This window comes from Fragaria vesca, linkage group LG6 (genome assembly GCF_000184155.1).
Source record: "Fragaria vesca subsp. vesca linkage group LG6, FraVesHawaii_1.0, whole genome shotgun sequence".
Taxonomy (NCBI): Eukaryota; Viridiplantae; Streptophyta; class Magnoliopsida; order Rosales; family Rosaceae; genus Fragaria; species Fragaria vesca.
In genome coordinates, this window is record NC_020496.1 from 26,439,356 (window position 1) to 26,463,210 (window position 23,855).

At 38.7% G+C, this 23,855-nt stretch overlaps 3 protein-coding genes across 3 annotated transcripts; 2 read left to right on the plus strand and 1 right to left on the minus strand.

Moving 5' to 3' along the window:
- Positions 1 to 3,295: 3,295 nt before the first annotated feature.
- LOC101298340 ((R)-mandelonitrile lyase-like) lies at positions 3,296 to 5,955 on the minus strand. The gene is made up of 3 exons (XM_004303797.1): positions 5,751 to 5,955; positions 3,704 to 5,219; positions 3,296 to 3,565 (listed from the first exon to the last, which is right to left on the minus strand). The coding sequence occupies exons 1-3, from the start codon at positions 5,905 to 5,907 to the stop codon at positions 3,508 to 3,510; spliced, it is 1,731 nt and encodes a 576-aa protein (XP_004303845.1). The 5' UTR covers positions 5,908 to 5,955; the 3' UTR covers positions 3,296 to 3,507.
- A 582-nt stretch (positions 5,956 to 6,537) lies between these two features.
- On the plus strand, positions 6,538 to 9,051 carry LOC101298625 (DNA damage response protein WSS1-like). Its single transcript, XM_004303798.1, has 4 exons — positions 6,538 to 6,692; positions 6,779 to 6,974; positions 7,868 to 8,323; positions 8,466 to 9,051. Exons 1-4 carry the CDS (start codon positions 6,538 to 6,540, stop codon positions 8,646 to 8,648), a joined length of 990 nt encoding a protein of 329 aa, XP_004303846.1. The 3' UTR covers positions 8,649 to 9,051.
- A 9,832-nt stretch (positions 9,052 to 18,883) lies between these two features.
- LOC101298915 (mitogen-activated protein kinase kinase 4-like) lies at positions 18,884 to 20,963 on the plus strand. The gene has a single exon (XM_004303799.1). The coding sequence runs from the start codon at positions 18,926 to 18,928 to the stop codon at positions 20,021 to 20,023; it is 1,098 nt and encodes a 365-aa protein (XP_004303847.1). The 5' UTR covers positions 18,884 to 18,925; the 3' UTR covers positions 20,024 to 20,963.
- The last annotated feature ends 2,892 nt before the right edge of the window (positions 20,964 to 23,855 follow it).

The following is a 23,855-nucleotide window of genomic DNA, read 5'->3' on the forward strand; positions in this document are numbered from 1 at the left end:
CTCCTACGATCAAGGTTCAGTTTTTCTCCCACAGGGTTTTTGTGACTTGACGAGGTTTTTGACGAGGCAACAGATCAGCACCATCGGCATATCAGCGCGCGGCACAAGGGGGAGTGTTCTAGGATATTCTCTATGTGTGCCTTGACCTTATGCCAATAGGATATGTAGTTAGACTAGATCTATGTATTCATATCCTTACCATATTGGTATTGTGTAATTCCCTATATAAAGGGCTCCTATCAATGAATAAGATGACTCTCTTGCTATCTCTTTGTCTCTACACTTTATTCTTCATCACTATCAAAAATATATGTATTTTCACATTATATTTTGGTGTTTATTAATCTAAGTATGATTGTGATGAAAAAGAAAAGAGAAAGAAAAGGTTAGAAATATACATTTTTTTATATATAAGAAAGACAAAATAATCTATAGCCATTGAATTTGAAAGGATAAGATTGTATTTTTGCTTTAAAATGAATTAACATAATCTTTTTAATTGGTGATGTGTCTAGGTGACATAGTTTGTCACCTAGAATTAAGGTCATAAATCTTAGGCCTTATTAAGGCCAATAATCATTTTCCTTTTCAATAATGCCCCTTTATATAATTTCCAAACACGTACAACATTAAAATTTATTAGAGGATAATTTATGTAATTGTGGCTTTGACGGTGGGAATAAAATTAGAATACCACCCCTTAACAAAGTAATTGAATTCAAGTTGTATGAGAGAGTCAATTTCCAGTCAGACCTCATTTTTTGTTTCTTTTCATGTCTCTATGTGCAACCAATCGACCCTTTAGAATGGAAAACCAAATTAATTCATTTCTCATACTATGATTTTCTGCCAATCAAACGGGCCGAAGGTATCAAGTTCTGCTGGCCTTTGATATAATATTGGCTATCAAGTTCTTGTAGTTGTAGCCAAGAAAGAAACGATATGCACCGATGCACTTCAAATTCCTATTCGACTCCAAGAACATTACTGATTACTCAATACTCGTATATAAACATATCGCTGGTCGTGAGAACTTTTTTGAAACATTTCTTTTTCTTGGGTTAATGTGCTTGAAACTTGCTAAATCTGCCCATCAACAAAGGCAAATACATAGTTCTACAGAGGTCGTATCAAACGGGAATCTACGTGCATGTGTTTCTTAATCGGAAAAAAAAAAAAAAAGTAGCCAGTTGTTCATTAGCTTTAACCTCCAGCATTTGTGAATGAAAAATGGGGGATAATTCACGCAGTTAAGTCTGAGAGAATGCTATGTGATGAATATGGTATAATTGTATCATATATAGGATAGGTAAATTCTTTGGAAACCTTAATGTAAGTCACCTGGATGGATATTTCCAGCTCTTAAAAGAAAAGACTGCCCTTGTGTTGGAGAGGAAAGATCCCACATCAGAAAATAGACAAATAAAATACAACTTATAAGTGGATGGATCATATTCAATTGTACCGAGGCCTTTTGTGATTAAAACTCAACACCTTAAAGGTGGTTAAGTTGGGACAATATCGGTACAATATGATCCACGAGCCACGTTTGTCCCTGTTCTAGTTGGTATCAGAGCGGGTCCCTCTTCAATTACGTCTCCCAGCGTAACGGGAGAAAATCTCCCAGCATAATGAGCCTAGATTTGGGTTCATCGAATTGCCATCGGAAAAATTCTGATTGGCCCATACCATACCAAGTGCCTGCAGTGGGCCTTGGACCGAAGCATTACCGATTTCCGATGTGGGAATTGGACTGAATGAATTCCACGTGCAGACCTAAAAATTAGGTTGCACGTGAGAGGGAGTGTGGAGAGGAAAGATCCCACATCAGAAAAGGGACAAATAAAATACAACTTATAAGTGGATGAATCATATCCAATTTTACCGAGGCCTTTTGTGATTAAAACCCAACACCTTAAAGGTGGTTAAGTTTGGACAATATCGGTACAATGTGATCTACGGGCCACGCTTGTCCCTGTTCTAGTTGTTGTTGGTAGGGATTGATGACAAAAATTTTGCTCCCAGCTTTTTGAGTTTTCTTCTGTATAAGAGGACTGCAGGAGTAATTGAGTAAAAGCTCTAGTTCAGATGGCAGTTGAGAATTTGGAAGGATAGGCTTCTACTTCTAGTGGGTGGAAAACTTGGAGGAGATTATAAGTCAGAAGTTCAAGGCAATCTAACAGCATAGGAAGAAGCCTATGTTTGTAAAGATTCATGTTCCATTTATCTTTTCCCAAACACAGCATCATTTTATATTTCAATTACACACGACTCAGTGGCCCTTTTTTAACACTGCTCATGAACTATTTATGCTGCTACAGAAAAGCTTTCGAAAGAAAAACTGCATAATCTGCTCTTTCAGTTGCAATCAATCGTTCATATTTCAGACTTGCCTACATCTAATCAACATCCACACACAAGTTCAACCAAGAGCTGACCATCACAAGCAGGACACATAATACTATCTCTAGTAGCAGAATCAGAGTATCCCACAGCTGTCCAAAAAAAATAAAAAAAGAGTATCCCACAGTTCCTCACAGATGCTGAAACAGCCAAAACACCTACCGAACGGAATCCTAAACACTACAGAACAATGGATGTGAATAGAAGTGAATGTTTTGTTTTATTATTCATAGGAGAGAGTTCTAGGTCTAGTGAGTGTGGTGGAAAGAATGGAGGAGATTCTGGTTCAGATGCCCACTTGTAGCATGTGATCTTATGGAACACAGCACAACAGTGTAATTCCTATACTGACAGCATAAGGATTAATCCCACGTTTCCAAAGATGGAGTTGCATCACATTGTCAATACCAACACCAGATGTGTGAGCATCTGCACATACTTCCTAACAAACATAGCTTCAACGACATCATATAACTTGATTCTATTCTGACAGCAAAGGAACAATCCTAAGTTTCCAAATATGGAGTTCATCATAATACGATAGCAAGTTACAAACACCAGAACACCAGATATGGAAAACTTTATGTGAGCATCTGCAAGTAATTTACACCAAATATAGCACAGAAACACCATATACTCTATTTCTTATTCGTCTGATGTCCCTTGGTAAAATATGCAGATTTACATTGCATGGGTTGCATTATCAACATTTACAGTTTCCCCAAAGTAGGAGCACAATATCTTTTTTTTGGGTCAAAGTACAGTTTGACCAAAGTAGGAGCACAATATCAAAAACCCAAAAACACTATTGTAGTTAAACATGGGTGGGTGGAACTCAACTGCGCATGATTATATATGCTACTCAGTAAACAAAATTCAGAACAAAACTGCATGATTTTCTTTGTCAGTTATATTCAATTCAAAGTTCAGAGTTCATACAATTATGTGCTTATCCCTACTTCCTGTAATGTGAATGAATGAATCGATATATCTATAAGGAGATATCTACAAGAAAAAGTAAAATCTGCCCAGAGCAAGCAGTACATAGCACTATCTCTACTAGCAGCATTGAGTGCCATAGTTCTTTTTCAGCCCAACTGATGATCAATCTACCATTTTATATCCTCCCTTTCTGTCATTCATTATCTTCTGCCCAACATATCTGCCGAAATGACCAAATAAAACAGTCAGCTAGCTATCTTTTAAGCAACAAATCTATCAAGAGAAAACCCTATAATGCAAGTATCTTAATTAGACTAAAAATCTACAAGGACTGCTAACATAATTTTATGACACTGACCTTCCGAGCATCAGAAGGGTAGCCTGTGGATTTGTCCCTGGTGATATACCAAAAGTAGACCCATCAACAACACGGAGTGCATCTATGCCAATGACCCGGAAATCACGATCAACCACCTTCCCAGCAATGCAGCCCCCATGGTAGTGCCATATGGTGCTTACAGTGCGGCGGCAGAAATCTGCCATCTCGTCAAAGTCAAACTGATCAAGTGGCAATGCAGGCCCTATAAACCTAAAATCCTTGTTCCCAAACCATCCCTGGAACTTGAAATCATCCATAGACCTGGTCCTGAGAATCTCACCAATCTTTCGCGTTCCATTCACACACCTTTGCACATCCACTGGGCTGTTGAAGTAATTGAATCGAACAATAGGATTCACCTTGACATCAGTTGAAGCCAACCTTAAAGAACCAGCAGAGACTGGCCCAACAATCTTCTCCATGAGGGTGGCCACAGTAAGATATAGAGGCGCAGCTGGTGTCCTAAGGAATCCAGAGTGGGCTGGGGATGCAAATTGGATTACAGTGGAGGCTGATTCAATGTAGGCCCCTGATTCAGTAATGCCAACCACTTGTATGAGTGAGTGTTCCAGTGGAATTGGTGGCACTATTGAGATGCCATTTCTGGGATTATCAAACATAAACTGCCCAACATAAGGAAGATGATAAGCCACTGGAATCCCCCAAGATGCAAGATAAGGCCTTGGGCCAATACCACTCAGTAGAAGTAGCTGTGGAGTTCCAATTGCACCTGCTGAGAGAAGCACCTCTCCGTGTTTTCTTAGCATAGCATGGTGATACCTCCCACTTCTGTCACGAAAAACAACCCCAACGGCAGATTGCCTCGACACCGGAGATGAAGTAGATGAAGCCAATAGAACTCTTTCCACAGTGGCATGCACTGCAACTCGAATATTCAATGGCTTTGCATATTTAAGGAGGTCGGCAGCACTGTGTCTCCTTCCCAAAGTATCAAATGTTGAACCACCAGTCTTGGTCCCCACCACATGATCAAAACTATACCCATTATAGGGATCAACACCAGCTTCCAATAAGCCATCTCGAAATGCTGACTGCCAATTCCTAAGCTCAGGCCTGAAGACAATTGCTCTTTCGACCCAATCATAGGACTCATTCACCAGTTTAAGATCCCAATTGAAAGTGGATCTTTTGTAGAACTCCTGATCTGCACGGCTGTAGAAACCAGCATTTATGGCACTGCTGCCTCCAAGAATGCGTCCTCGGACGTTTGGAACGCCATCTTCAGATGTGAAGGCTTCTGTCGCAGAGTCAAAGGCGTTGACATCCAGGAGTGAGGCCAAGAAACCTTCCTGGGTCATCAAGTTCCGATTGCCATAAGCAACACCACCTCTCTCGAGCAGGAGGACGCGAAACCTGAATGACAGCGTCGCAGCCAAAGGGCACCCAGCAGTGCCACCTCCCACGATAATGTAGTCATAGTAGTCCTCCAAAGGGAAGTCAGTGGCGTTGGAAACAAACTTCATGTAACTTGGCTCTGTTACAAAAACATTAAAGCATTACCCTCAATTCCGCTTGCCATAAAATCATGAAGCAAGTACAGGGTTTCCAAGAACACAAACTACCTGGCTTCGAAAACAACACATTCCAGCTCTCTACAATTTCACTAACTAATAACTGTATAACTACCCAGAAAGCTCAAAGCAACTCTAAACTCGCCACAAAACAAAATTACTGAATATCTATGAAAGATTACTACAGCTTAGGCAATAGGCTCATTCAAGAACCGGGTTTCACTTTCATTTCACCAAAACACAAAACCCAGTTGAAAAATCATAAACCCAATTCTAAAAAAGCAAGACCCCAAAACTACGAACAGAAAAAACCATACCTGGGTCTCATTTCTCAATCTTTACATAGCAAAATTAGCTTAAACCCTAATTTGGGAACCACTAAAACAACACAAAGATTCAATCTTGCTAGCAATTCAACCCTTAAATCTCAACAATCTCACAGAAACGAACAACCGAATCAAGCAAAAACGAAGACGAAGAAAGAAAGGAGGTACCTTGACGAGTGCGGTGTGGGTTCCGAGACGGCGGCCGTGAAGAAGCGGCGACGGCATTGATCAGCACCAAGAAAGCAAGCGCCTGGAGAAGAAGTGGACCAAGCGAAATGGGTCTCGCCGCCATTGTTGAGCCCTCTCTGTTTTTCTTCAAGAACATAAAAGAAAGAACAAAACTTTCTCTGCGGTTCTTGGAGAGAGAGAGAGAGGAGGGTAGTGGGTTTTGGGTACTAATTCAGTTGGAGTAGTTATTTAGCGGCAAAGAAGATATGATACCGTGTGCTCAGGCACACAGGCTTTAAGCGTATCATAAAGGGCATAATGGTAAATTACTAAAGGATGAAACGACGTCGTAGGTTAGCCTACTTCAGGAACAAGTTCTCCTGGGTGTTTTTATAGGTGTCTCAGAATTCTCAATTGGGTTTCAAAAGCAGGTCAATCTCTTTCTCTCTCTCTCTCTCTCTGGAATTTTATGATTTGTATGAGCTGTAAAATATGCTAATTTTAATACTTTTTGATGAATTTAGCTGTGTAACTAAGTAAAGTTTTTGATTTTTATTTTTGGGTGTTTGGGGGGGTGTGGTGGTGTAGGTTTTGTAAGGAAGATAAGGGTTTTGGGTTTAGGATGAATGTCTAGATTGCTGAAATTTTAGTACCCAGTAATCAGTTTGCTTTGTTCTGTTTGGTGTTGTGATAAAGGATGAAGCTTAAGGGATATATTGATTGGTTTTCAAATGTTTAAGGGATCATTGAGATTAAGTGGGTGTTTTTGTTACTATGCAGAGTCCATATGGATCTTAATGATCTTAACAAGGTTTGGGAAATCAAACCACTTAACAAAATTGGAGAAGAGGATGCGAGGAAGCTCCTTGAGAAAATAGCAAAGCAAGTGCAGCCTATAATGCGGAAGCGTAAATGGAAAGTCCGGGTTCTTTCTGAATTCAGGTGGAGATGTTTGTTGTTATGTTCCATTTGATTTGTTTGTGGTTTGTTGTCTCTGTTTAGTTGACATCTGAGACTTTGAAATGTAGTCCTGCCAACCCATCTCTTCAGGGGCTTAATATAGGAGGAGGTGCTGAAGTTAATCTCAGACTGCGGAGGCCAAACAATGAATGGGATTTTTATCCGTATGAACAGATTCTTGATACAATGTTGCATGAGCTCTGCCACAATGAGTATGGTCCTCATAACGCTGACTTTTACAACCTTTTGGATGAGATCAGAAGGGTAATTGCCTAACCTCGCTTGTGAAATTGATAATTAGTATAATCTTCTGAATGGCTAAGTATGTCAAACAAACTATTAGACTGCTGGTTATATTATTTTTCATGAATGGATTAGCACTCTTGCTCTCATTAAAATGCACTCTGGTACCTTAATGGGAATTTGTCAACTAGGTCGTTTTCACACAAATCTCACGGCCACAACTTACTGTGAAATGTATCAAATGGAACTCAGCTGATAACTGTGTTGATGCAAAATTTAGATGAATCACTGTATCCCTAGGTAGGTGGTTGATGTAAAAGCACCAGAAATAGCAGATCTTATTCTGGATGGTTGCAAATTGAGCATCCACATTATCCTCTTTACTCTTTAGGAGTCAGTGTGGATCATTCATACATTTACTTTAAGCTAATGTCATCATCAGTTGATTTGATTCCTCGTTATCCTTCCCTCCGACCCCAAGCATACGAAGTGTTGGGCTACAAAAATCCACTCTTCCCTTGTTATCTATTATCCTAATTTCTCCTATTAAATATAATTAGTTAGGTCCTTTCATACTACATATTCCAATGTATTTTCCAAACTCTAAAAGGCTTAAGTGAAGCCTTTCAGTTCTTCATAGTTGTGAATTAGCAATTTATATCCTCTTGTCTTGGCTACTTTATCATTCCTGTTGTTTCTGGGGATTTGAATTTCTGATTAGATGTGTTTAGCTGCCAGTATTTTTGTGAATGATTACACTACCACTATGTCTCCTCATTATCATATTTCATTTACTTTACCTAGTATATTCTGTTGTAGTGCTTAGTTTACTTGGCATAGTTCTTCTGTCTTTTGTATAGATGAGTGCTGTATGGATGATTATCACTTTACTTGGTTCCCATGGTTGTCTGCAGGAATGTGAGGAACTGATGGGTAAAGGGATTACCGGCACTGGACAAGGATTTGATCTTCCTGGGAGACGTTTGGGTGGTTTCTCACGTCAACCTCCTCCATCATCTCTACGCCAAACTGCCTTGGCTGCTGCTGAAAAGAGAGCACATCATGGAGCTCTATTGCCATCAGGACCTAAGCGTTTAGGTGGGGATAGCAACATTAAGGCTGCTTTGAGCCCAATACAAGCTGCTGCTATGGCTGCAGAAAGGAGACTACACGATGATCTATGGTGTGGGTCAAAGTCTTTGGAGGGTGACACTAATGTCCAGGGTCATATCGGAACTTCTCAGAGGCCACATGCTTTCACTGTAACCAATGGCAGTTCTACCCAAAATCCTACTCAACCGAAGCCAGTTGCAGAAAAATTAGATGATCAATCAAAGTGGCAATGCAGTACATGCACTTTACTAAATGAGGTAAAGCTATTCACTTTTTTTTTCTCAAGATAGCACAAAAATTATGAACTGTTGGTCTCATTCTGGTTAATATCATTGTTGTTGTTAGAGCATGATTAGGAGTTCTTGTTATTATCAGTTTAATGCTTTGAAGTTGTTGCAGGAATTGGCAATGACCTGTGCAGCCTGCACGACTTCAAGAGATAACACCAAGTTTAAGGTTTGGTCTTGCAAATTTTGTACATTAGAGAACAGAGTTGGGGTAGAAAGATGCTTAGCTTGCAGAGAATGGCGATACTCATATGGTCCTCCTGTCTCCAATCGGGGACCTTATGTTGGCACCTGAGAAAGAGTGGATTTCAGTCTCCTCAGGATTGATCTAGTCTTCATATAGAACAAATGAACAATCTTATAGATATACTTCACTTGTCACACAGCAGATAAACTGTATAGTCTGGATGTCCATTTTGGTAGTACATACCTACGCATATTGAAGTCTCATGTCAGCTGGGGTTGCAGTTAATTAATCGTGGTCATAGTTGCTGTTTTTGTTTATCTTGCTTTTATAGAACAACCAAATCTAAAAGGAAAACTGAGGAGAGTGAAGAAATGACAAAATTAAAAGATTAATGAGTGAAATATATGTGGATGAGGCATATTTTAGTTGGTATACATCAGCTTTTCAAATCCACGTATGATGGAGCTCAGTTTCTCTTTCTTACCTAGTGTAATTTGGGGTAATTGTGAACAAATTCGATGAACTATTTTCTGATCTTTTATGCATGAGTGGTATGTTTCAGGTATTATTCTCATGACCCTATATCATATCATATGTAATCATCTTGTATATTTATATTCTTTATGTATTAACCAGAAAGCCTAAAACAAAAACTTTGTTCAGAGGCTAAATTCACTTCCCATTATAACAATATTTCATCACTCTTCTGCATGAGATTATGGAGGAGATTAACATAGTAATAGAGCCTTACTTGGTTTATTACTTGGTTTAGATTAAAATTATGATTCTGAAATTAGTTGTTCGATGCTTAAAGACCAAATTGAGAAATATCACTTGAATTAATTATGTCATTTGTATTCAAATAAAAATAAACCTGTTATTTGGTTGCACTGTGATTTAGCACTGTAATTCTATTGGAATGGAAGCTTGGCCTTTGCTGTATGTTGTACTAAACCAGATCTAATGTATTGTACTTAAAAGTATGACAAATGTTATTGGTGAACCCTCGTTCACTTGATTGAAATTACACTTATTAACTTAGAAACAACAAAATCGTGAATATTTTTAGTGATGAACTGCTCAACTGCACTCTAACAAATGACTATTGATTCTGTTTGTAGGTCCTTCATCTCAGCGAAGTGTTGAACTTGTTTCGGTTTCACTATACAGCCTTACCCTCTTCAATAGGAAACAATAGACTGTGAAGAGAGATGCCCTTAAATTATTACTAACTGAGACTGTGAGCTACGAGTCTGCGACAAAGGACGGTCAATTAGCACTGGCTATTCTTGATCCATTACTAGAAAAATTGTAATGAGTATTAATTAGAACATTGAACTTTAGATTACAAGAAAAATTTATGTTTCTATTGTTTTTGGTACTAGCTAGATCGTTCTGGGTTTAGGTGGCACATTGATGGATCACAACTTCTTCTTTATAATTGGAACAGTCATTGATCGATGATTTTTTCCGATGATTTTTGTTAGTTATATCCCTCATTCTTGGTTTTAAATTAGTTGTGACGAGACTTGTTTTTATTTAGACAAATAATGTGACAAGATACTAAAGTTCAATGTTCTAATTAATACTCAGATAAACTTGAGATTTACAAGAAAAATTGTACGTTCAGAAAAGGAAAAAACGAATACCCCAGACCCTATAGCCTCTATGAAGCAAACACAAAACTCAAGAACTACTATAACTGATATTTGAAGAATAAAGAGTACTTGCACCATAAACAGATGGGTTTTCTAAGCATTATCTGTTGCGGCTGTTGCAATGGAGGCAAACACATCAACAAAGATGGTGGTAAGGAACAACCAAAGGATAACGATCACCCACAACTACAACAAAATCAAGATGCAAATAGACAGGATCAAGGCAAAGTTGGAGAATGACATATATAGTAGCTGAAGATGCTCTAACTAGTATAATTGGGTAATTTTCAACAAAATAGATTAAACGTTGAAACATATCCTGAGCTTATTTGCATGAGTGGCGTGTTGCAGGTATTATTTTCATGACCCTATATCATATCATATTTAATCATCTTGTATATTTATATGCTTTTTGTATATACAAGAAGGCCTAAAAACTTTGTCGAGGAGGCTAATATTTCGTTATAACAATTTTTCATGTCGACTCCAGCTGATTTCATGAGATAATGGAAAAAATTAACATAGTAGTAGCTGCTTACTTGGTTTAGATTTCAAATTAGTGGCCTGAATTCCAAAAGTGAAGGGGCTAAAGACCAAATGAAGACTAATGAACAGTATCGATATGAACTATATAAACTTGTAATTTCTTAATACAGATTGAAAACATAAGAAATGTGGTTTGTCGGCCCTTCTTTCATTTGATTGATATTACATATTAACTTAAGCAACACAACAATGAAATATATCTCGAAATAATTTTTAGTAAAACTCACTGAAAACTGCATTATAACAAATGAGAAATTGATTATGTTTGTAGATCCATCTCAGCAAAACCTTTACTTGTTTCGGTTCCATTGTACAGCCTTACCCTCTTCAATAGGCAACAAAACCGTCTCAATCCTTTCACTTAATAGTACGTACAACAGTACTCGGATAGGAACTGCAACTTTGCATGTCAATAGACATGTCTACGGGGATTGAGGCCTCCTGGGAGGACTGGAACAACCTCTACTACTGTGAAGAGAAATATCCTTAGTTCAATACTTACTAACTGATGAGGTTTCAATAAGCCAATCTGCAGAGTATAATAAAGGCTTTGTGGTGTGTTATGAGAGTCAGAATTCAGAGACCTACAAAGAGAGAAGCAGGTAGGAAAGCTGTAAAACTGAACCCCGTCTACATGAATTAACCTTCGAACCTGAGACCAATTCTTTCGACTTTTCTACTTTTTGACATTGCATCAATATGTTTTTGACAGTATGTGAAGTAATAAATGTATGCGTGAACACATACTCAAGGACGAACACACAATTGCCACAGGCAAAGCTCAAAAGTGTTCTATTCAGCACCTCAAGTCATAATTTTGGTCACAGTGTGATTTCTCTACAACTTTGTAAGTTAATCAAAGGGTTGAGACTGTTAGCTGCGACAGAGGACGGTTAATTACGGCTAACTATACTTGACTCCATGCAAGTCCATACTATTCCAGATCAACTTCAGTAACATATGCATCAAGACATGAGTAATAGAACATTGAACTTCAGTAAAATTTTATTGCAAGATAAGAAGTCTCGTAACAACTAACTCAAACCAAGGAGGAGGGATATACTAACAAAAACCATCGAAAAGATCATCGATCAATGACTATTCCAACTATAAAGAAAAAAAAGTTTTGATCATCAATGTGCTACCTAAAACCAGAATGATCTACTACCAAAAGACAATCAAAAAAGAAAATTTTTAAATGATAACACAAGCATTTGGGTTTTCGTCACTGAACATGTGATCCCATTGTGGATATCGATCCATTGGATGAGCAGGAACCATATGGTTCGTCTTGTTAAACTCAACTATCTGCTGCATATTTTCGCTTGTTGCTTCTTTGTTTTCTCTGTCTTGTGGGGGGCTGCCTTTGACATCTTCTCCAACTTTGCCGTTATCCTGGCTATTTGCATCTTGATTTTGTTGTTGTTGTTCCTTTGGTTGTTCCTTGCCACCATCTTTGTTGATGTGTTTGCGTCCATTGGAACAGCCGCAGCAGATAATGCTTAGAAAACCCATCTGTTGATTTCTTGCTTGTGTACTCTTCGAATATCAGCTAGTTCTTGAGTTTTGAGTTTTGAGTTTGCTTCATAAAGGGTCTGGGGTATATATGAAGGAGCTAATGACCTCTAAAGGAGCAAGTAATTTTTTTTTTCCTGTTCTGAACATACGTACAATCTTTCTTTTAAATCTCATGTTTATTCTTTTTGCCAGATTTGAACAACTATACCCATGTTATCTTGATATTCACAGTTATAAGATGATTATTCTGGGTATGTGTTACCACTAATTTATTTTGGTAAGTAACTAATGTACATGTTGTTTATTCTGGCAAGTAATCGGGTTGTTTATTAGTTATTACTATCTCAAAATCTACTGTACATACAAGCTATGTTAGTGATGATTCCTAATCCTAGTTGAACTATACAACTTTGCCTAATTTGAAAGATTTCAACCCACTTACTGAATCTGAATTGCTTTGTGAGCACACAGAATCAGATGATACAACAGCATATGGATGATGAACAAGTTCTCAATTTAACAAAGGGTAAATGTCTAAAGGGTACAGTTGTTGGTATTACGTACAAGGTCAGTTTGCATAGAACTACTGTCAGTTTGGCGTCTTACGTACAAGTTCATGAATGGCACGGTAGGAGGTTTGAGCGTGCTCTGGGATTAGAAGAATTTGTATTCCAAAACCTTTTTTTTATCGATCTATGCCAGTTGAAGAAGCTGCAAATGACTGGTATATGATGAGGCTGTATCAGAGATCATTGAAGCATTCAAACCAAAGTTGCACTAGCTTGCAATAATACTAGGCATAGTCATTTTCAACTTCTACGACAGTACTGTTATGGGGCGTGAAATGTTACATACACCTTAGAATTCTCCGTATTGATTTGTTATTTCATTTTCAATGATTAAGCAGCATGTTGGCCATTTTAGGATATAGTTTAGAAAAGATTATTGACATTAATCACATTATCACAGTATTCGATCTAAAAATGTCCCAAAACAAATACTGCATGTGGAAGGAAGACATAGTATTTTCATGAGTGACAAATTGCATGCAAATAACTTTTAGTTTTATTATAAAGAATTATATATAGTCTCTAGTAATCCTATTTATGTGTCAATTTAATCAAGGCCAGAGCATACAGAATGAGGATGTGACTATTTGAGAAAGGAGAATCACTATTGTGCTTAACTGAGATAATGGAGGAGATTAATTATTAGTTGCCTATATAGTAATTTTAGTAGCTTTTTGAATAGTGGTGTAGATTACCTCTCTTATTCACTATTTTGCTTGCTTGAGATTATGAGGAAATTAATCACAACTGCATATTTGGCTTCTTGTATAGCTTTTTGCATTGTGGTCTGTTATACTTCAGATATATGATCATTCGAGATTTATCCTAGACGATCTCATGCACTATATTAGCTGTGTTATGTTTATTTCAATTTTTTTAAATAAAAATAAAAATGAAGAATATTCTTTTTATTCCAAAATTGGGGGTTTTGCTTGTGAGCACAAACTTAGACTTCAGCCTCTCTTTCTTGGGTGTTCTTGGGTTACTTCAAGACCATAAATAAATGAATTCTAATTGAATTTGTGCACATGATCAATTGGTGTATTATCATTAACTTCTTCCACATTATCAATTATCGCTGTAATGACATAATTAATCACACTGGTTGTAGGAAGCCTTCTGGTCTCTATTGCTAAAAAGGTTGTTGATGCTTTTTCTGGTGACAAGCATAAACAAGGCATCCATGATATGCCAAAAACCGGGGTCCTTAATTATTAGGAACTTAGGATGCTTGCTGCTACTGTTGCTCCAAAGGCCTCTCTCAAGAAGGGAATGCCAAAGTAGAGCATGTTCAAGGCAAGAATGACGGCCATCAAAGGCTAGCTCCTAGCTCCGGGTGGAGTCTTGTAGCTTGATTTTTTGTTACTTTGTTTGTGTGGTTACTAAGATCAGTAATATTTGTTTTATGAGTTTCTCAATATTTACTTATTGTTTAGAACCACAACTATATGTGATCGGTGGTTTAAAGATTATTTGTTAGGAATCACCACTCGATCTCTCCCTTCACTAATACACAACAATATATACCAAAACATTTCAGTCAAGAAAATTTCCTCCTCCCACTCCTTTAATTACTATCCTCCTCGCTCTTCACTGCTTGAGAGAGCTTGTTGCAATGGAAGAGGTACTACCGGAGATAAGAGAGCAAACTAAACATTACGTACCACACAATAGCTTAATTTCTGAACAAAAGCTACTGAGTAGTTTTGCAAAAGCAAATATAATTTTCCCCGAGACTTTCCAATTTCGTCGAAAATCATCTCAACTGATTAAAACTAAAACACTGTATTGGCTGACAGTTCGTGGGGGAGCTTTTGATTGCTGGAAAAGATGTCACCTGATATGTTTCCACAAATAGACCAACCCAAGGAATACCAGTTGGCGCGCAGTTGCATTATTCATAGTTGGATACTTGGATGTACCAATCCAATAATCCTAAGAAAACCTACAATTTCATTTACTAACATTCGGGGCGCAGCTTAGATATATTTTTTCTATGATTTATGAATTGCACAGTTATTTTATGAACATTACGGGTGATAATTTTGTTTCATCTTCACAGGTTCTCAACCAGTGCTTGATTTGCATTCCAAGCTTGTATATATAAAAACAAATTTACATGCCTGATTCAAAAGAACATTGTATCCCTTCATTGATAAACAGTCGTTGACAGCAACTATTTTCTTTAGTTACATTTTGATCTACTTGTCTAGTTCTTGTCGACAAAATGGTTTCATTATGTGTAAAGAATAAGTAAAATATTGGAGGAAATTGAAAAATGTAATAGGAAAATGAGAAATGGAATTGATGATCTACTCATTCTCATTAGATAAGTCACTTATATAAGGGATGAATATAACAGTTACAAATAGTAATTACAACGTAATGAAACCTAATAATGTCTTATTGTTCAATTACATATAATCACATGATTCCCTCTTCATCAGTTAATTTGATCAAAACACATCTGACGAAGGCACATCAATGTATTTTTCCTTTAACAAAAAACATAATATAGTGTTTATTTCAAAGACCATAGTGACTAATTTGAAATGAAAAATTATGATGATTAACCACCGGTACCACTGTGAATGCAGATATGGCTTTATAACTATATTATTTTCGGTATCAATAAGTAGCTAATAGGGGTTGAAAAATAATAAACATATATTCAATTGGTGTGGAAACAGATAATGGATTATTTTTGGTATCAATAAGGTAGCTGATAGGGGTTGAAAAATAATGAAAATATATTCAATTGGTGTGGAAGCAGATAATGGATCATATGCCGTTATATGTAATGTATAAATGTCATAACAAACTAAACTTATCAGCTGGTGTAAGTAAAAAATAAGTTGTAACTCAATGAGTTGTTTTGAAACTACATGCTTCATTTACGTTCTTGTTTTTTCTAATAATAATGATCAGGTGTGACTGTTCTCAAGTTTTGTTGGTTGATAAAATCGTCAAATACAAAAAAAAATATTTAGTCTACCCCCATATTATTTACAATTAAATTAACTTTCAAAGTATTTTCCGAAATAAGACACCACAACATACATATGTTCTAACAAAGCATCAATTCAACTAGCAAATAGTGTTCTAAGGCATACTGTTCGGTGACTAAATAAGCGCAAAAGTTCAAGAATTAGGATATACTATAAATTAAACATGTTTCTTCTTATTTCAGCTCAGTTCTAGTGTGTCAAATGGGCACTTCAAATTGACACATATGATATCAATTGTACTCCGGGGTCGTGAGTAGCAAGCTACTCCTCGAAGAAAATAGGAAGCTGAAATTACAGGAGAATTTCCAGAAGGAATTTCAAAGAATGTTAATTGCTTTCGGATGGTAGTTAATTTCCAACTCTCTCGGAGGGTCAAAGCTCAATAGGTAATACATATATACGACTACATGCAGTTTGATTTTGCTTGGGAGAATAAAAGTCTAAACACGACTACATGCAACTTATGTCAAAACGTTGCAATCCCTTTCAGTACCATATAGGGTGACATCTGATACCTATTTTTAGTGACATAATCTAGTACCTAGCTAGGGCTGAATTTTACGCAACGAATTTTAAGTGTTATGTATCAAGGTAAGATTCGTGACATGCATGTGTATCGGGACGGATCTAGTAGCTAGATTATTATTAAGACTTCATAAAAATGCGATGTTGATGTACGGTTTTTCTTTCTTTAATAATTCGAGATCAAACAACTGGGGGCAATTCAAATCAATTTCCGGTTCTTTTGTGAGGATGAAGTGCAACATATACAATTCGGAATTTTCGATGGTGCAAATTACCAGGGAAAACTCCCAATACCTCCTTTAGTCTTTTGATGGTAGCTAGGGAGCAACTCATTTCATCACGTTATGATGAGGAAGAGTAGGCGAAGAGAACCCAAAAGAAGAGAAGGCGGAAAGAAGAAAATTTCAAACAAGGTGGCCGTGGCAACTTCTGTAACGGGAGGGCCAAGAGAGGGAGACAGAGACCAAGGACGAAGTGCTTGGGTGTTTCCCTTTTCATGACTTGGAAATTTTATTGGTAATTAAATAGCATTGTCTAACCTAATGTCACACGCTTCAATCCTAAAAGTTTTATATAGGGTTTGCTACAAATGTTGATTAGGTAAAAAATTGGGAAGGGTAACAATTTAAAGTGTGTATAGACAGGACCACAATTGGAGTTGAAATTGGGGTTTTAGAGGGGATTTGGATGACCCATGGCTATGCATACAAAAACAAAAGCCTGAACAAGTAGGTGTGACACACTTTTAGCTAGTTATACGACTTATGTTACATCCAATATATATATTGCTAGGGATATATGAGATGCATTGGCCTTTTAAGCCTAAATATGGTGACATTTGCTCCTACGTACGTACTCTTAGGGACAATCTATTAGGCCTTGATGATTAGTAATGGACTGTAGAAGTCATTGGAAAAAAGATTTAAAAAAAAGAAAAAAGAAGAAGAAGGAAAATTGCTAGTTTCCCTACACATTCAATTGAAGACATGAGTTTGATCCAACTTATCACTAATTTGTTAGAGTGACACTTTTATTTTTTAGGAAGAGACATCAAACTTCTCAAAATGGTAGGTAATAAAATAAACACGTCTCACCATCGTCGTCAACACGTAAACATTGAGCCATACTAACATAGTCCTTAAGCTACCCTAAAATATATTTTTGATTCTCACTCTAAAGATAAACACAAGAACTAAATTATTCAAGACAGTGTTAGAATAGTAACTAAAAATGCCCAAACACACCAAAATATTGGATCATATTAAGTTAGTTAATGGTCCTAAAAATAGGAAGTGAGGGATGTAGTCTCCATCTTTTTCTTTTTTTCTTTAGAAAAGAGGGATGCAATCTCTATCGCTTTGTAATTTTCCTATCTACTTCTGTTTAATATTGTCTTTCATAATTACAACTAAAACTTGAAAGATGTTTAATTGTGAAACAAATTCAACTAATTGGACAGATGTTCAATATTTGAAAGCACCGACCTCTTTTCATGGTGTGGAGAAATCTGTTCATCGCCATTCACACATTAATCCTCATTATTAAGCGTAATTATCAAATAATTATTGTCTTATTCCTTCAATTCCTTTCCTGTCGTGGCAACCCGGGCCCCGGGTAAAATCGGATCCCCATGCTCGAGTCCGACCCGTTTCACAAACCCGAAAACGAAATCCAACACTTATTTAACCGCCGGCGGGGAATAAACAAAATTTATTAACCATCATTTTCCCTCTGTTCCCCGGCCCACGAATTTCCCGACCAGCTCCCCAATCCTACGCTGCCACATCTTGTACTCATTAACTCCCTGAGGGTATTAATGGTATTACAATACAGCTACTTGCACTGTTCTCCATTAGGTGCACAGAATATACATGGTAAAAGAAGCGCAGAGGAGCAGAGCCGCCATTCGTCTTAAATATTCTCCACGAGATACCCGATGTCAGCGGGCAGAGGGTAAAAACAGGAATCACGCGCCCCCATTTTTTTACCGCCTAAAATTGACATTACACATTCTCTCTTACCCAGGCGGTGGGCCCCTCTCGCAGGGACCCTTCCGAATCTTGATTGGTTCCCCGTCCACCCCCACTCGCTCCCCCAGCGCGTGAGTCCAACCCGCCTTTAAAATCTGATGATGCTGATGATATTTGAGCAGTCGCATCCACATCACCAATTCCTCCTCTTCTTTCATTTCTTTAATTTTTTCTGAGAGTGAGAGAAAAAAAAAAATCCTTCTCTCGTCTTCTTTCCTCTTCTTTTTCTCGTTGTTTCCTCCTCTTTTCCTCTCCTGCGGAAGTCTCCGATTCTCGAAACGAAGACGAGTAATAGGTGATAAACGACACCGTTTCGTCTCAATTCCCACCTCAATCAATCAACCAAAGCCAGCCACAGCCATCCACCCCCAAATGAAACGGAGCAAAACGGCGAGTCGTCGTGATCGTCACGACCTTCATCTCCTTCATTAACCTCCGCTCATCTCTTCTATTTTCTCCTCCCAGCTCAGCTCAGCTTTGATTCTTCTTCTTCCGATTCGGAACCATCGGAAAAAAAACACTATCGGAATCATGAGGCCGAATAATCATATGAATCAGATGATGCCGCCGCCGCCCGGAGGTATGAATCAGATGATGCCGCCGCCATCGGGAGGTGTGTCGCAGGCCAGGAAGGACAACAAGGTCCGGCGTCGTCCAGACCTGAGTCTACCGATGCCGAGGCGCGACACGTCTCTGGCGGTGCCGTTGCCTCTGCCGCCGGGGCCGAGCTCGGCTCCGTCCGGCTCCGGGGCCGTGATGATCAACTTCAACGACCTGGATCGGGCCAACCGGATTGGGAGCGGCGCCGGCGGCACGGTCTACAAGGTGATTCACAAGCCGACGGGGCGGGTCTACGCGCTGAAAGTGATCTACGGCACGCACGACGAGTCGGCGCGGCACCAGATCTGCCGCGAGATCGAAATCCTCCGCGACGTGGATAACCCTAACGTCGTCAAGTGCCACGATATGTTTGATCACAACGGCGAGATCCAGGTGCTTCTGGAGTTCATGGACGGCGGATCGTTAGAAGGGAAGCACATCTCCAACGAGAAAGCTCTCTCCGAGTTGACACGTCAGATCCTCACCGGCTTGGCCTACCTCCACAGACGGCACATCGTCCACCGCGATATCAAGCCTTCGAATCTCTTGATCAACGCAAGGAACCAGGTCAAGATCGCCGATTTTGGAGTCAGCAGAGTTCTGGCGCAGACTATGGACCCGTGTAACTCCTCTGTAGGGACTATAGCCTATATGAGCCCGGAGAGGATCAACACCGATCTCAATCAGGGCAAGTACGACGGCTACGCCGGCGACATTTGGAGCCTTGGGGTCAGCATCTTGGAGTTTTACATGGGGCGGTTTCCGTTCAACGTGCAGCGGGCTCAGGGAGATTGGGCAAGCTTAATGTGGGCTATTTGTATGTCTCAGCCGCCTGAGGCACCGCCGACGGCGTCAAGAGAGTTCCGGAATTTCATTGCTTGCTGTTTGCAGAGAGAGCCGAACAGGAGAATGACTGCGGCGCAGTTGTTGCAGCATCCGTTTATCTCAGGGAATGGTGGCGGTCCGCCGCCGGTTCATCAGAATCTGCACACTCTTCTACCACCGCCGCCGCGCCCGCTTCCGTCTTAGCTAGTACTTTCTATCTTTTGCCCCAATTACTGTGATGATGATGATGCTGGTTTTACTTGGTTAATTTTTCTGTCTTTCCTCTTTTTGATGATAATGATAATGATGATATGATTTGGTGTTTAAGGAAGATGATGATGATGATAATGATGGGTGGGATTTGATGATTTGAGGAGGAATTGGGTGCATTTGTTGTTAGCTTTACTTCTGCTTTGGTTAATCAGTCTGTCACTCAGCTCAATCATTCTGTCATTGATAATGTGAATGGTAACCAGAAATGGGAAACTGGCTTTGGGGGGACTCACCATTATCCCAGAGTTCAGGCATGTGATTGGATTTTTGGGTGCTGCTAATGTTCTTTTCCGGTTTTGGTTAAATTCTTTGTTGGGTATTTCTGGGAGGTGTCAATATGGAGTGAATCGTTTAGCTGCCCAGCTTAATATGGCTGGTTTGCCTTTGTAGTTTCAATGCACGAATCTCTGTTTGTCCATCATGAAGATTACATGGAGATTACACCGAATACGAAAGTTGCAGGGATTCTTTCTTTTTTCTCTCTTTTTCCTCTTATATACCTTCCTCCTTCCCTCGTTTGTTCTGTTCATATTTTTCTGGTAATAATGTAATATGAAGTAGGCAATAGTAACACACTGAAAAGAGGAGCTTATATATATTGAAGTCTGGCATTGGTGAAACCACTATTGTAACTTTAATTTGTTAGTGAAAATCAGTAATCAGAGTTTCGGTATCTCAAGCAATTTTATCATTTTCATAAGGAAATGATTGTCGAAGTTGTCCGTTGCTACTGGCATCCATACGAACTATGAATGTGCCGTGCTTTTGCTTATTCATATCTGGCGCCTTCGTTCAGTTTAGGCAAACGGATTTGGTTGCCTGGACATTTTGAACCTGGACACAAAGTCCTTATTCTTGTTCTCAACACCGTCAATATATAACTCCCAAGACCAATGGAGGTTGCTAAAGAAGCTTTTTCATTTTGGGAAAGACATAACGTGTACGTTCGGTGCGCGATTTTTCTCCCTTTTTGATGACACTGCATGTTTCATGGAAAAAGGTGAAAAGCCATTTGAAAGCTGCATTACCAGTCCATGGTTTGTGTGACAGAGAATTCACCTCATGAGTTGGAGGACGTCCCTATTATTAGCATCCCCGACGATACCCATTTGAGTGTGAACAACCAAGATTTGGTTTGGCTATTGGATCTGCATCGGACAATGTCGCAATTATTATGTGTTTTGCATATCAGAGTACTGTATTTTAGACTCGACGAGTCGACGGTGTAGGAGGTAGGTGGGTGACTAGCATTAGGAATTGAAAGTGGTGCTTACACAAATGGTTGCGATGTACTAGTCTTAATGTTAAAGGTGTACCGAGGAGTAGATCTTTCGAACCGCCGTCGTGCCACGCCCAATTAGATTGGATGCCTATGTCGCGTGGGCGTCAGATTAAATGACTTCGGATTAGTGGGTGCACTATGTCGCAACAACTGCACATAAAACATTCCTTCATCTAGCTCCAATGGTGACTATGACTTGGTGAGTGACTTCTTCAAAGAGCATAGGTCGGAAGTTAAAATCACAATATCCTTAGCCGGTAATATTACTGGTGAGATGTACAAACGCATTCTAAACCATCGAAGAAAAATGATAAAGCCTATTGAGATGTAAAGACGCATCTAAAACAAAACGCAATAAAGGATAACAACATACATACGCATCTAAAATGAAAGCTAAAATAAATATACACAAATTATATTCAGAGCGGGACACTGCTTTGAAATTAAAGTGTGAGACTCCTTATTTGACTCACTTTTAAGTCATATTTTCACATGTCTACCGTTCAGTGTCTAAAACATAGTGTGTAGATCATTCATGTAAAGTTTCATCCAATTTTGATATCAATTGGGTACCGAATTAGATTAAATGAATTATTTGGCTCACTTTTAAGTCACATTTTCACATGTCCACCGTTTAGTGTCTAGAACATAGTGTATAGATCATTCATGCAAAGTTTCATCCAATTTGGATATCAATTAGGTACCAAATTATATTAAATAAATTAACTGAGAAAACTTTGTTCAAAACCGTTCGTGTAAATCGCGATTACAGAAGCTCAAATGATCTCTCATGACTACATATATATATATATATACAAACGTTATCAGGTGCGGACGTCCGCACCGTGCAGATGTCCCTCCTTTCGCCACCGTACAGCGCCGCGAGGGCGCGCCTCCACCCTAGCGGACTCCAGCAGCTTCCCCGACCACTTTCCATCCCCGACGAGTCCGCCGAATTCCAATTTTCCGGCCAGATTGACTTTGTTTGAAGTTTTGGGTGATCTGGTCGGAAAACTGGAATTCAGCTGACTCGCCGGAGATGGAAAGAGGTCGAGGAAGCTGCTGGAGTCTGCTAGGGTGGAGGAGTGCCCTCGCCGGTGCTCACCGGTGCCATACGGTGGCGAAAGGAGGGACATCCGCACCTGATAACGTCTGTATATATATATATACACGATCCTGATCAGGTGCGGACGTCCGCACCAAAGTTTTGGTGCGGATTTCCATTTTTGCACCACTTCCCGATCGAATTTCCTCAAATTTCCTTATAGACATATCTAGATCATCTTGTGTAGATCATCTCTGCAAAATTTCAGCCAATTTGGTGATCGTTAAAGCCCTCAAAATACAAAAAACAAATCTGACGGACTGAATTCTGTCCGGTTCAGGTATATAACAGAAAAACGCAAGTTTGAGGGCCTTAACGATCACCAAATTGGCTGAAATTTTGCAGAGATGATCTACACAAGATGATCTAGATATGTCTAGAAGGAAGTTTGAGGAAATTCGATCGGGAAGTGGTGCAAAAAATGGAAATCCGCACCAAAAACTTTGGTGCGGACGTCCGCACTTGAAGCGGACCGTATATATATATATATATAGGACCATTCCAATAAGGGTTCCTTTTTCTAGACTTATATGAGGGATACACTGTTAACCATTGGATCTGTTAATTTTAATGAGCTTGGATGACTTAGATTAAGTTATAAATTTAACCGCTTTCTACTGCATTGTCTTCTTTCCTCCTTGCTCTTTCAACTGCCTTGAATCTCACTATCTCAGAATACCAAGAAAATCATTAGTGTTCATCTTCTCAATCTATAACCCCTCTAATCCGATGCAGCATAAACTTTTGCTATTAACACACCCTATTTTGCTATTCACACACCCTTTTTTATGATGTGAACCAATCATAAAACAACTTTAGAGGGCAATTGTGTAAATACAATTAAATTTTTAGTGATAGGAAAACACGTGGGGTGTGTGAATAGCATCACCATATATTATACACACACACACACACACAGTTCCTATCCAGAGCGAAGCTTCGCTTTGAAATTAAAGTGTGAAGTTCCTTATTTGACTCACTTTTCGGTCATATTTTCACATCTCTATCGTTCAGTTTACTGATACTAACATATAGATCATTCCTACAAAATTTCATCCTAATTAATGATCGTTAAGGTACCAAATTAGATTAAATCAATAAACGGACCATAAATCTGTTCTACTAGACTTGTTTGGGTAAATAATAATTACGAAGACCCAAATTATCATCAAATTTGATGAAACTTTGCATAAGTGATCTATGCATTAGGTTCTACAAATTGAATGGTGAAAATGTAGAAATATAACCAAAAAATGAGTCAAATAAAGAAATTCACACTTTAATTTCAAAGCGAAGCTAAGCGAAGTTTCGCTCTGATAGGAACTGATATATATATATATATATATATATATATATATATATATATATACGTACGT

Excerpts from the sequence above, each read along its gene's own strand:
- LOC101298340 (XM_004303797.1), bottom strand. The coding sequence starts at position 5,907 with ATGTTCTTGAAGAAAAACAGAGAGGGCTCAACAATGGCGGCGAGACCC. Across the intron at positions 5,220-5,750 it reads CCCACACCGCACTCGTCAAG|AGCCAAGTTACATGAAGTTT; the intron begins GTACCTCCTTTC and ends TTTTTGTAACAG. Across the intron at positions 3,566-3,703 it reads ACCCTTCTGATGCTCGGAAG|ATATGTTGGGCAGAAGATAA; the intron begins GTCAGTGTCATA and ends TCATTTCGGCAG.
- LOC101298625 (XM_004303798.1), top strand. The coding sequence starts at position 6,538 with ATGGATCTTAATGATCTTAACAAGGTTTGGGAAATCAAACCACTTAAC. Across the intron at positions 6,975-7,867 it reads TTTTGGATGAGATCAGAAGG|GAATGTGAGGAACTGATGGG; the intron begins GTAATTGCCTAA and ends GGTTGTCTGCAG. Across the intron at positions 8,324-8,465 it reads CATGCACTTTACTAAATGAG|GAATTGGCAATGACCTGTGC; the intron begins GTAAAGCTATTC and ends AAGTTGTTGCAG.
- LOC101298915 (XM_004303799.1), top strand. The coding sequence starts at position 18,926 with ATGAGGCCGAATAATCATATGAATCAGATGATGCCGCCGCCGCCCGGA.